The sequence below is a fragment of the Notamacropus eugenii genome, chromosome 2, assembly GCF_028372415.1.
Source record: "Notamacropus eugenii isolate mMacEug1 chromosome 2, mMacEug1.pri_v2, whole genome shotgun sequence".
Lineage (NCBI taxonomy): Eukaryota > Metazoa > Chordata > Mammalia > Diprotodontia > Macropodidae > Notamacropus > Notamacropus eugenii.
The window spans coordinates 40,324,909-40,338,624 of NC_092873.1; the positions used below are offsets into that span (position 1 = coordinate 40,324,909).

Sequence of the window (13,716 nt, forward strand, 5' to 3'; positions counted from 1 at the left end):
CGAGCTTCTGGCACACAAGGACGGAGCCTCCACTGCTCTGCGTCTGGTCCTGCAGCCCAGAGCTGCTCGTGACTTCTCCAATTCACATCAACCGTTTTTTTCCTTCCTTCCTTTCAGGGCCCTAGTGTCCTTTTCCTTTCTGCAGAACTCCCCGGGGAACTAAAGGATTTGGAATTGGAAGGGCCCTGGGAGGTAATCTCATCACCATTATCATCAAAAATTTATGAGGCGCCCACTGTGTGCCAGGCGCCGTGCTCCGCCCTGAATGCCACAGACAGACAAAAGAACAACCCACCCAATTTTCTAGGTCTCCCAAGTCACTTAACAGAAAAGAAAATGGGCTCAGAGAGGGGAGATGCCTCTCAGCCTAAGTCTTCTCTCCTAACTTCTGGAATTGGGACTAAGCGAATGTTTCAGGCTTAAAGCAAGTCCCTTCACCTCTGCACACACACACACACACACACACACACACACACACACACACACACACACACACACACACACACACACACACACACACACACACACACACACACACACACACACACACACACACACACACACACATCATCCTGTGACTGTCTCTGGCCAAACTAAGCCTAACTCGACTCCAAGACCCAGAGTTTGCAACCCTGCCATCGCTCCCCACACCCCAGCTGCTGCGGATTGTAAACAGGGGGTACCCGCCCTGGAACGAATCCGGAGGCAGAGTCGAGTCAAGCAATATCAATTTATTAAGCATCTTTTACGCACGAGGCACTGTGCTGAGCACGGGGGGTGGGGGTGGGGATTTAAAGAAAAGCAAAAAAAAAAAATAGCCATTGCTCTCCACGAGTTCACTACATGCAAACAATTTGGTACACAAAGATATAGCCAGATATACGTTGGACTTCATCTCTGAGAGAAGGTAGAGGAGCGGAAAGAGCGAGTGAGCGAGAGAGCGAGCAATTCATGTTTATTTCATCACCCAGATTCCCAGCCTCCAGCCTGGGGTGCTTCTCCATCCCTTCGGAAACCCTGCTGGCCTAAGGTTCGCCCAAGTCCCGAGCTGGGGCGGAGGATAGCTCCTTGCAAGCCCTGAAGGACTAATATTACTGCTCTAGACCCTGCCACAGTTACGGGGTTCTCAATCCACGGGGCTCGCCTTGTAGACGCTCCCCTCCAGTTGCCTATGCCCTCGAACTGATCTCTCTGCTCGGCAAGAGAAGCCGTTATACTTGGGTGGCATCCACCTTTTGGGGCCCTCTACTTTTCAGTCGGGTAAAGAGTCTCCCTCCTCTCCCCAAGCCTCCCACTTCCCCACCCAGGGGAATCCTGTTGCATTGTCCCCTCCTTTCTCCCACCATTCCCGGGTCAAAGGAGGTGGATGGGTGGGGGGCCCTCGCAGTGCTCCAGACGCACGCCCTCGGGACTAGGGGTGCGGGGGTGGGCGGGGGGAGTTCGTTGCCATGGCGGCGGCTGCTGGATGGCACGCGGCTCCCAGGCCAGCCCTCCTCGCTTCCCCCGCCCCAGGTAGACGCTGCCTCCCCCTCCCGCCTCCCCAAGCTCCCCCGGCTGTGGGAAGGGGCCGGGCCAGCCTCCTGACGTCTGTCTGTGCCGGGCTCGGAAGATGGCTGCGGAGGGGAACGGCGGGCAGCGGCGGCTGCAGGGTGCCGTGAGCGCGGCGGCAGCGGCGGGCCGGGGCTCCGCCTTGCCGGCGGGCAGCTGAACCGCGGAGAACCGGACCAGGAGCGGGGCCAGTGGCAGCAGCCGGGGCTAGTCGGCGCGGGGCTCCGCTCCCCTGGGCACAATGAGCCGCACCGAGGACGCAATCAAAGAGAAATTACTGTGGAACGTCAAAAAGGAGGTGAGGTTCGCGCCGGGAATGCAAGGAGCCCGGTCCTAGTGGGTGCACCCCAACAAGCCCCAGCATGGTCGGGAGATAGGACTCCAAAAGGTCCAGCCTCGGCGTGGCCCAGTGCTTTAAGGTCCCCTTCTTGCTTTGGAAGGACCCTCTCTGATTTGGGAAGACCCTGTACGAGGGGGAGAGTCTCATCCAGCGTTCCCCGGTGCTTGTTTTCTCCGCGGTCCCTGCAGCTCCCCACCCTATGACGGCAGCAGCAGTTCGGGAGCGGGGAGGGGGGCCAGGGGGGAGAGGTAGTTCCTGTGGAAGAGATTGAAGGAGGGGGATAAGGTTCATTCATTTGAAACCCCGCAGGAGGGAAACGGGGGGGCGGGGCGCGGTTTCTGAATGGATTCCCTTGGGAGCCGGGGCAATTCAGGGCACCCACCCCCAGCTCTGGGGCTCGAGGGTCGTTGAAGTTGGAAGCTTAGCTTCCCGGCTCCCGGGACCTGGGACTTTGCTGCAGAAGGGTTTTCCGCACCCAGACTGTTTCTCCCTCCTCCCACCCCCATAAGCCAAACCACTATCGGGTTCTTGCCTGAGAAACACCCGTGCGATCTTCTACATTTTCAGCCTGTGGGAACCCTTGACTTTCCAAATAGGGATGCCCCCTTCCCCAGTTTCCTTGTACCTTGCCACTCTGGCCTCTTCTATTCCCTGTTGCTTTCAGATGCCATTTCCCCCTTCCATCAGTGTGATTCCCTCCCTTGTTATGGTCTTAGCTGCCCTGCCATGTTCTCTGCCCTTTATGGGGTTCATCTCTGAAAATGTCCAATCGACCCAAGCATTTATTATTATACTCAAGCCAACCAAGCCCCTTTCTCTGCATCCTGATCTTGGGGCCCTGTCTTCCAACCATAGACATCCCAATATCCACACACCCCAACCCTACTTCTGAGCTATTTGAGAGCAAATGTCCCTAGGGAAAAGAGAACCCCTCCCCTCAGAGCCTAGAGGGAAAGGGGGAATTCTTTACTTGGGGCATGCTGGGCTGTGTGGTAGACCAAGGCTTAGATGGTCTCTTAGACCCTGTAAAAGGCTAAATGGAAGTCTGGCAGGATCCAAGAGGCTGGTGTGGTGACCAATTTCAGGACCCAGGGTAGGCTGGTTTCAGGGGTCTTTGGGGGCAGGGATACTGCTTCTTAGCAAAGAATCCTCTTTTCCTTCCTTCAGGAAGGACTGCACTAACCCACTCTTAAACCCAAGGTTGACTGCCTTTCCTTTGTATATCCATTCTCTTACTCCTTTCCACAAAGGTAGGGATGAAGCTTCTGAAATTTGAAGGATGCCTCCTAATTCAACCAGCCAGTCAACAAGTATTTATTAAGGGTTTCCTATGCACCAGACACTCTACTGAGCTCTGTAAGGTACAAAGAAAGGCAAAGACAGTTCTTGCCCTGGAATATTGAACATCCTAATCTCCCCTGTTAGTAGTGAGATTCCTGAATGCACCTGAATGAACATAGCCAGGAAGACATTAAACACACCAGATCCCCAGACAGGCAGACTGATGACCAACTGAATCTTACCCAGGGGAAATAAATAAAACCAGCTCACAAGTAGAAAACAGACTCTGTTCTCAGGGGAGATGGGCCGGATGATGTGGGAAGCAGGACACACTGATAAAAAAGCAAACTAGGACAAAGAGCCTAGCCTAACCGGGTTATATTTGGACAATGCTGAAAATTGGTGAGGTTTGTCAGGTGAGGGGGAGGCCAGGAATCTGAAGATGTCGAGCCAGGCCATCATAGGATCATAGATTTAGAGCTGGAAGTGAACTGAGGGGTCAACCACCTCAACTTTACAGATCAGGAAGCTGAGGCCCAGAAAGGTTAATGACATGCCTGAGGTCACAGCTATTTAATGACAAAGTTGGTTTTTTAACTCAGGTCTTCTTGACTTCCAGTCCAGCACTCTTTCTTTCCACTGTTTCCTTAATGAATGAGACCTAATCAAAATGAGTGGTTTCCAAACAGGAGTAAGGAGGCATGCCTGTAATTTACAAGCCCCAGGAATCAGCAAGGCTTCTCACATTCCCTGGATTAACCCTGAAGTTATTCACATCTCCACCTGTAGGACTTTAGAAGTAATTGATTCTGGGGCAGCTAGGTGGCCAGATAGCTAAAGCACCAGGAGTCAAGAGGACCTGAGTTCAAATTTGACCTCAAACACTTGACACTTTAGTAGCTGTGTGACCCTAGGCAAGTCACTTAACCCTGATTGCCTCAGGAGGAAAAAAAATGAATTGGTTCTGGGAAACTTTACCTTGCTTCTCACTAAGTGGAGCCCCAAGCTAAAAAAAGTCCTCTTGCAGGCAGGACCAGACTTTCTTTAATGTGGAATAATAAATAGGCACCACCATCCCCCCACCCTACCAAAATGGATAGTATCACTCCTGCTGATCTATAACCCTGTCTCCCAGTTAAAATTCAAGCACTCTTAGGAACCAGCTAGAATGTAGGCATTGTTCTTTTTCTAATCTCTGCATGCCCAGTGCTTGACACATAGTGGGCACTTAATAATGCTTGGTGACTGGGCCATTGATAGCTTAGTAAACTAAAAGCATGATCCTCGAAGAAATAAAAGCCCCCTCCCCAGATCCAGGGGAGCCCTGAGTCTGGGAGAGCCAATTGATGGAAGAAGGTAGGCCACAAAAAGTAGCCCTCATATCTGGGTGGATGCCAAGATACCAGGGGTGGAGGTTTTCTACCTGCAAGTAGGCTGGGGTTCTCAAGTCTATAGGAAGCATCTGAGAGGACTCAAGAGTGAACAACCCCTGACCTTGTTGTGAATGCATTACCTTGTGCTAAGTCAGTCTGACCTTCTTAAGGGATAGATTATCTACTGGGGAGACCTCATCCCACCAAGCCTGGGGACCCCACCTCCAGAACCCTTTGTGGCCCAGACACTTCCAGACTAACACCAGCAGGCAGGCATAGTTGCCTCCACTGGACATTAGATTCAGCCTGTCTGGGCCATCAGTTTCACCAACTGCTTCTCTGAGGCTTAGTATACTGAGGGAAATTTGAGGATCATTTCAGGTCTGCCATTTGCCCATTGGAAGATTCCATCAGTGACAAGGAGCCAGGCCCTCTTCCTTGGGACCCCTGGCTAAGAAAGAGTGACAGAGGGATTCCTTTGTTCCTAGGTAAAGCAGATCATGGAGGAAGCCGTCACCAGGAAATTTGTGCATGAAGACAGCAGCCATATCATTGCTCTGTGTGGTGAGTGACAGGGGCTGGTTATGGGAGACAGCAGACCTTTGTGGGCAAGTGGGATGACTCACTGTTTTATCTGTACCCCAGAACCATAGGCGTCATAGGTGCTTAACAAATGCTCATTGATTAGGTGAATGAGTAACTAGTTCAGGGTCAGAGGCCAGATTTGAACCCATGATTGCTCCCCAGGGCTTTCTTTAGGTATCTTTCAGCTTGTTTTTGCTTCAGCAGTGGGTGATTACTTTTTGTGATGCTGTTTCATTCTTTAATTCATTCCCTCATCCCCCACCATTTTTAGTGAATACACACACTTATTAGAGGCTAGGATAGAGACCAAAAGCCTCCTGGGATCAGATGGGTAAAGTCTGAGGTAAACCCAGAGCCTTCCTGCCTCTGTAGCCCTCAAAACTGAAACCTCTAAGCTGAGTTCACTTTCGATTTCCAGGAAATTTGTTCTTCTCAAATCCTTGGGAACAAGGATCAGGAAGCTAGTAAATACATGGTCTTTGGCTGATGGCTGAATGGCCTGGCCCCCATCTTTTGGAGGAAAATTTTTTCCTAGGCTGATCATACAGAGTAGGGCTGATCACAAGGCAAATGTTTGCTGGGGCAAAAATTACATCAGCCCTGATTCAATTGACTTGGAAATATATTAAGCTGACCCCTTTCATGGTTAGTTGCTTCTGCTTGCATTGTGCCTAACACAGTGATTCATACATAGTATGTTTTGGATTTTGGACCAGGTCTGTGACTTCATTGACATAGGAAACTCGCAGGTGAGGAAATTCCCTCTAGATCTGCAGGTGAGCACCTGTTCTTCAGTATAGCATCAGCCTGAGTCACTGATAGGTTCTGTGGCTTGTCCAGATTCACCCCCTTGAAACCCAATCTTTCTAACTCCAATGCCAGCTCTCTCTTTATGACCACAGCTTTTCCTCTCAAACATAATATTCCTTTAATATGTGTGAGTGTGTCTCAGATTGAGGAAATGGAGCCTTGGGCAAGAAAGCAATCAGCCCTAATCTAATCCTCCTGAGAGCTTCTCTTGTCTTGATTTACCTTGCTTGACTTTGACTCCCATTTTATAGATGAGGAAACTGAGACCCAGACTGCCTAAGTGACTTGCCCAAGACGGTAATAAAGGTCAAAAGTGGGATTTAACTCAATTTCCAGTGCTTTTTTCAGAAGTAAAATGCAATTTCCAGAAAAGTGTAGAATTTTCCTATTATAGAACAAAGCAATTTTAACCTGAAAATATCGGTGTGGACCTAGAGGCTGCCATTCCCATCTACCAATTACTGCTTAGCCTGAGGAGAAAACCCACTATCCACTTCCACCTGCCACTCACCTCTGCTCTTTGGCCTTCTTCTCATTTAGGTTTTGCTCCCAGACTAGTCCCCACTTTCTGTGCCTCCAAGTAGGCCTTGAAGCATATATCTGTCCATCCCACTTGCAAGGCTTCACCCCCTCCATTCCCCCCTGCCTTACCCAAAAAATATTTACTGGATTTTAGAGCTGAAAAAGGTCTTAGAAAACATCTTCCTGAACACCCTCATTTGATAGAGGAGGATCTTTGAGGCCCTGAGAGGGAAATGAATCACTCAACTTCACAAAGTCAGGATTTGAACCCAGATCTTTGGATTCCAGTGCCGCTGCTGTTTTTTCCTCACATTAGATTTGCAACACTGCCCACACACCACATTGTATCATACTGTGCCAGCCACAATCATATACCATTCCTGAACTGGGCCTCCATACCCTGATTCTGCACTCAATGATCTTCTGCCTCTGGGAATCCTTCAAGGCTCAGCCTGTGAACCACTTCCTCCAAGAAGCCTTTGCAGATTCCTCCCTTGATCCCCCAGTTTTGGGGGCTTTCTCCTTTCTCAAATGATCATTCGTGTACTTGATTTTGGAGAAGACAGGTGAGAGATGGCACAGTACAGGGGAGAGGGGGCTGATCTCGGAGTTGGGAAGAACTAGGTTGATATTCTACCTATTCATGTGTGACCCTGGGCAAATCACTACCCCTCCCGCTGCCCCGGACAACTGTTCAAGCCTTCAAGTTGCAGAGAAAGTGATGAGCTACATTAATAGAGGGACTTCCTCACTTCTATGCAGTCAGATATCGGATCCTTTTACTGGTTGGTGCCTCCCTCTCCAGCTGAAAGTATGTTCCCTGAAGGCAAAAGCCGCTGCTTGTTTTCTTTGCAGGCAGCATAGGGGTTAGAATTCTGAACCTAGAATCTAGAAAACTTGAGTTAAAATCTTATCTCAGACACTTCCCTATATAAGATATCCTGGGTAAGTCATTCCCTTTCTGTCTCTCTCTCTCTGTCTCTGTCTGTCTCTGTGTCTCTGTGTCTCTTTCTTTCTGTGTTTGTCTGTTTGTCTCTCCGTGTCTATCTGTCTCTCTTTGGCTCTTTTTGTCCATCTCTCTGTCTCTGTCTCTCTCTGTCTGTCTGTCTGTCTCTCTCTCTGCCTTAATTGTTCATCTGCAAAATAAGTACAGCCCTTCTGTCCTGGGGTTGTTGTGAGGAACAAACAAGATAGCATATACACTTGGCAAATTTTACAAAACACTCTTAGAAATGATGTTGTTATTATTTTAAATGCTTCTTGGATTGGATCAAAATCTTAAGGGAAAGGTTATTTTCTTTATATACGCTACCACCTAGGTCCAGGGTTGTGACTGTTCTGAGCTGTCATAGATTGGGGAATTATGGAGTCAGAGAGCCTGGCTTCAGATGCTGCCCCTGATACTGATTACTGATGTGACTTGAGGAACGTAAATCACAGCCTTTCTGGACCTCAGTTTCCTCAGTTATAAAGATGAAGGGGCTGAACTAGATGTCCTCTGAAGATCATTCCAGGTCTAATTCTGTAATCCTATGTGATCCCTTGTAATTGCTCATAGCCATATATTTTCTGTTCCTAGTTCTTGCCCCTCATGGATACATGAATGGGCAGTCAGGGAAAGGTACACGTAGGTCAAGGGGAAGAAGGCACACGTGCGTTATAAGATAGGAGAGAGGAGTTGGCAGAGGCTGGCAAGCTAAGCAGGAGAGGAGTAGAGGTGAAGTCTTCACAGTCAGGCCAGTCAAGCAGCCCTCCCCACTTTCCCCCCATCCTCATCTCATTTTTGAACCATCCAGCGAGACTCCCCAGAGTAATGGCTGAGTCTGGTTATTTCTAATAGTCGCTAATGTAGACCACACTTCAGCTGTGCCAACAGTGGGGTGAGCAAGGAGAGCTATTGACCTGAAGTGTGTTCTCAGCCTCCCTTGTACTGATAACAATGCTGCTATTATTATATTTACTTCACATTTGTCTTGTGCTTTTGGTTACATTTGAAGAGCTTCCCCCCTCCTCATCCTCAGAAGGGCAGGGCATCTTCCTCATTATACAGATAAGGTAATGGAGGACAACAGAGCATGGGACTTACCCAAGGTCAGGGGGGCAGTCAGTGATGGAGCAGCATCTCCTGAGTTACCCCTTCCGTTACATCAGTCAGACTCACTCAAAATAACTGAATTTGTTTGCCTTTTCCCAACCCAAGCTCAGAAAATCTGGAACAAAGATTCCAGTCTCCTGGTTCTTGGGTCCAGAATGGAGATAAGAAGTACCAGACTGCTTAAGGTATCTAGGGGTAGCTTTGATCAGAGCACCAGTGGAAGGTTGCTAAGAATCACAGTAACAAGAGGTAATCCAGAGCTGTTACTCTGCCAAGCAAGGCTTCTAGATCAGACATAAAGGGAATAGTCTTCTAAGTCTATTGTCCCATCCACTAGGGTATGCTTGCCAATTGCCAAGAGGCAAGGCAGCCACATCTTCTTGATGGGACTGTTGTCCCTGTCCTTCCAGAAATTCTCCATGGGAGGTCCACCCAGTATGCTGGGGACTTCCTGCTGCCCTCCCTCACCAAATCAGCTACTAATCCAGTACCAAAGATAAGCCCCTCCTGGGAACTCACATACCCAACCACCCTACTTGCGGACAAAATAGTACCATTAGGGGACTGTTATCTGTTATCTTCCCTCAGAGTTCCTACAATCCTGAGCTATAGGCTGCCTAAGTCACTGCTTCCCTGGCTTCTGCTCTCCACTCCCTCAGAGTCCTTCATGTCATCTCCATCCCTGCCATGTTCCCTTCCCCCTCCTTCCTTATTTGTACCCTCTAGAAGCCCCCTCCTAGTTAACGAGCTCATAGACCTGTACTCTTTTCCCAGATGTTATTTTGCACACATCTTGTATTTCATTTTCTATGAACATATTGTTGAAAGTAAGCTCTTTGAGGGCAGGGACTAATTTTTTTTTTTTTGTCTCTCTATTCCCAGTGCCTAGTGCACATATTAAATGTGCAAGAACGTTTGGATTGGATCCATCTAGGGAGGCATGGATAGACAGCCGTTGTGCAGATAAAGATCTGGGATGTTCATAAGCTTCAAGCTCAGTATGAGTCAATAGGGTGACCTTGGGCTCTATTAAGAGGGGCAGAGCTTCCAGGAGTAGGAAAGTGACAGTTCCACCATCCTCGGCCCCAGGCAGCACACCTCTGGAATATTGTGTTTGGTTTGGGTCAGTGAGTTCCGTTCAAGAATGATGTTGATAAACTGAGGAATGTATGGATAAGGGCAACCAAGATGGTGGGTGTCCTTGAGTGCATATTATAGGAAGAGCTATTGAAAGAGAAGATCCAGGAGGAACATAATCACTGTCTCCAGTATGTGAAGGGCTGTCATGTGGAGAAGCAATTAAACAGCAGGAAGAATGGGTAGAAACTGCAAAGTGACCGACTTAGGCTTGTATCAGGGAAAACTTCCTAATAAGTAGGGCTTATTAGGAATAGTGGAATAGGCCACCTTGAAAGGTGGTAAGATCCCCGTCCCCTCCAGAGGTCTTTGCTTAAGCAAAGACCAGGCAACTACTTGGTGGATATATTGGAGTGGGCACACTTCTGAGGCAGGGGCTGGATTAGATGACCACTGAGGGTCCCTCCCAGCTCTCCTCTACTGTGATTCTTTGGGAGTAACAGTGCTCTTCTTTGTGGGTCGTTAATTTATCACCTCTCCCACCCAATGAGAAAATATCTGTTATCACCATTCTGCTGCTGGTGGACTCAGTGATGGAGGTGATGATCATCATCTGAGGACCAAACTGGCTAAGTTTTCAGAAGGGAGGTCCTACAAGTGGGTAGGATGGTGGGTTTGGAGTTGGGAGGATGAGTTCAAATTCTATCTCAGATGCTTACCACTTGTATGCCCTGGGCAAATCACTTAACTGCCCTCAGCCTCTGTTTCTTCATCTGTAAAATGAGAGAGTTGTACTCAGTGGCCTCTGGGATCCCTTCTAGCTCCAAATTTGTGATCTGTTGAGTCTGATAGGCTCATCACCAAGTTGGTCCCAATGCTGCCCAAAGACCGTCTCCTATGCAATTAAATCTGCATAGTGGGGGACAAAATGATCAGTCCTTGAAGTAGAATTATAATGGTTGGTTGGTTATTGTCCTTCACTCTTGAAGAGGACCAAATGGACATCATTATGTTAGAGTTAGTTACAGTGAGTCTGACTGTGGCTGATCAGACCAATATGAGCTCAGAATGCTCTATCATAGGTCGGGCACGAATAGTCCTTGGGAACATTTGGGGTAGATACTCTAAATTTGTGCATCCTGTGTTTCCTTTGAGCTGTTTCAATTCTGCTTTGCTCATAGAGCACAGCACCTTCTCTGATGTGGGCACACCATGCTGGGCGGTTCTGTGCCACAATCAATTCCAAAGTTCTTAAGAGAGACCTTGAGAGTGTCCTTGTATCATTTCTTCTGACCACCATATGAACACTTGTCCTGTGTGACTTCTCTATAAAATAGTCTTTTTGGCAAGTATACATTTGGCTTTAGAGCATTGTGGCCAGCCCATTGGAGTTGCGCTCTCTGAAGCAGAGTTTGAATGCCTGGCAGTTTAGTTCAAGAAAGGACCTTAGTGTCTGGTATCTTATTCTGCCAAGTGATCTTCAGAATATTCCTAAGACAATTCAAATGGAAGTGATTCAGTTTCCTGGCATGGCGCTGGTAGACTGTCCAGGTTTCACAGGCATACAACAATGAGGTCAGCACAATTGTTCTGTAGACCTTCAGTTTGGTAGTCAGTCTAATACCTCTTCTCTCCCACACTTTCTTTTGAAATCTCTAAAACACTGAGCTAGCTCTGGCAATGCGGGCATCAACCTCATCATGTATGTGTACATTCCTGTAAAGTATACTGCCAAGGTAAGTGAACTTATCCACAGCAAAGCTTCTCCATTTGCTGTAACCCATAGTTCCATGTATGGGTGGTGTGGTGCTGCCTGGTGGAGCACCTATGTTTTCTTGGTGTTGATTATTAGGCCAAAATTAGTACCGGCAGCAGAGAATTCATCCATACATTGTTACATTTCAGCTTCAGAGGCTGCATTGAGTGCACAATCATCTGCAAACAGATTGTGCATCAATACTCCCTCTATTTTGGTCTTGGCTTGTAGCCTTTTCAAATTCCAAGAACCATAATAATGCTGCAGGTGGATTTGTGATCTTATCGAGGTGTGTATTCTCTCCAGAATTGCAAATTGCAGCCCACCCTGGTTGACTCTTGTGCATATCCCATAACTGAGAGACTACCCAACATGAGGATTTCCTGATTCCATCCTCTAGATATCAAGCAATCCAGCTGATTATCCTCCACTCCCACTACATGGCCAGCCCATTTCCCTCCCCCTTCCCCTCCAGTCATACTTTTTTAATGACACCCTCTACAGCACTCCTCTGTCCCACTTCCTTGTTTGTAACACTTCCCCCATGCATCTGATCCTAAAGGGCTAAGTCAGCTAAAAAACAAGGGCTAAAATTAATCAAGGCTAAGCAGCTGGATTCCTGGGGCAAAGATTTATACCAGTTGAAGCCAGGTGGATTTCAGAAGCCAAGGTCAGTTAGGGCTCTCTGTAGTTGGGCATGAGGCCTGGGTGCCTAGCAGTTTAGAGGAGGCTTCCAAGTGGAGCCAGGGAATCTGTGTACATTCTGTAAGCTGCTATACTGTGGGTGTGTTCAGTCTTGTTGCTCTGGAACCTGTCTGTCCGGTTGGAGAAGGTGGCCAGGTTCTTGCTCAGAGATAGTTTGTTTGAAGAAGGAGGCTTTGTTTGCCAGCGGAAGAAGGGATGGTGGTGTAGGAAGGAGTGTGTGTGCGCGCATGTGTGCGTGTGTGTGTGTACACACGTGCACATGCACTCATGTGCTGCTCATGGTACTACCACTAGGGATGTTCACCTTCCTAACTGGGACAACCCAGAGGGATCTTCTGCCTCACTATCCCCAAACTGGATGCAAGACTATCTCCTTTCTTGCCTTTTAGGAATTAATTCCATGAGGTCAGGGTTCCAGGCTCAAATTATCAAGAGTTAAAATTCCATTGCTCACAAACATATATACCAACAATCAACCAACATTTATTAAATGCTTACTGTGTGCCAAGCTCTAAAGCTAACACATGGAACTCCAAAAACCAATGAGGCATCATTGGAGAAGACAAAAGCTTCCCCAAAAACTATTCTGCCTTCTCCATGGTGCTCAGGGAGCCCCTTCACTGGAAGGGTTCAGACTTGCTAAATTTTTTTTTGCTAAAATTTATTTTTTAAATTTTTGCTAAAATTTAACCTTGAGTGAGTGGACTGTGAGAGGAAGCTGAGAGACCTGCAGAGAAACCCCAGACACTTGGTGATGCCCAGCCTTCAGACTCCAGCAACCCTTCTTCCCAGAGTGGCTTCCTGGGTGCAGAGACAAAGCACCCAGATTCAGATCCAGACTTTGCTACTAGACTACCTGTGTGACATTGGACAAGTCACTTCTCTCTGATCCTCAGTTTCCTCATCTGTAAAGTGAGGATGTTGGACCAGATGTTTTTTAAAGATCCCTTCTAGTTCTAAGTCTTTATTTGACAGAGCTGCTCAGTTCCCCCTCCATAGGCCATCCCAGTGCCCCTCCCGTGATCACAGGATGTGTTAAGATTAGAACTGCTCCCAGGCTGGAGTTATGCCCCTCCTCCACAGGAGTGGGAGGTAGGGGTCCTCCCAGGCTCTAAGTCGGAACAGCAGCAGGGTCTCATGATTCAGCTCCCTGTTGCTAAGCAGCTTTCATTAACAGGGAAGGTCTGCAGAGAGCAGCTCTGGGGAATGGGAAGGAGATGCTAATAAATGAAAAAGAGAAGAAGGTACTAGGGAAGGTTTGCATCCCACCTTGGGTAATTGTGCTGAGAAGCCAAAGTCACTGCCTCATGTTTGAAGACTCGGGCTCCTGGATGTTTTTAGTCTTTCTCTCTTTTCTGTACAAGAATTCCTTCTCATGTTGAAGTTTCCTCCTTTTCGGCCACCCTTTCTCCCTTCCCTCCTCGATGAATTAAACATTTTCAGGATGTCTCATGAATCTCACTCCTCAAAATCCCAGAATGCCAGAGCCAGAAGGGACCTATGCAGTCATACTTAGTCCGGTCCATACCTAAAAAACAACCCTCACTACACTGTCCCCAACATGTAGCCATCTGACCTCTGCTTGAAGACCCTTCATGAAGAACCCTCTGTCTATCAAGGCAGC

General features: G+C 48.0%; 1 protein-coding gene across 2 annotated transcripts in view; it reads left to right on the forward strand.

The window, feature by feature from the left end:
* Window positions 1-1,663: 1,663 nt before the first annotated feature.
* SGSM2 (small G protein signaling modulator 2) overlaps window positions 1,664-13,716 on the forward strand; it is a 73,524-nt gene continuing 61,471 nt past the window's right edge. For both annotated transcript variants that reach the window (XM_072639974.1, XM_072639975.1), the window contains exons 1-2: window positions 1,664-1,846; window positions 5,031-5,106. In XM_072639974.1, coding sequence (XP_072496075.1) covers window positions 1,790-1,846; window positions 5,031-5,106 — 133 coding nt within the window. In that variant the 5' untranslated portion in view covers window positions 1,664-1,789. The remainder of the gene's footprint in view (window positions 1,847-5,030; window positions 5,107-13,716) is intronic.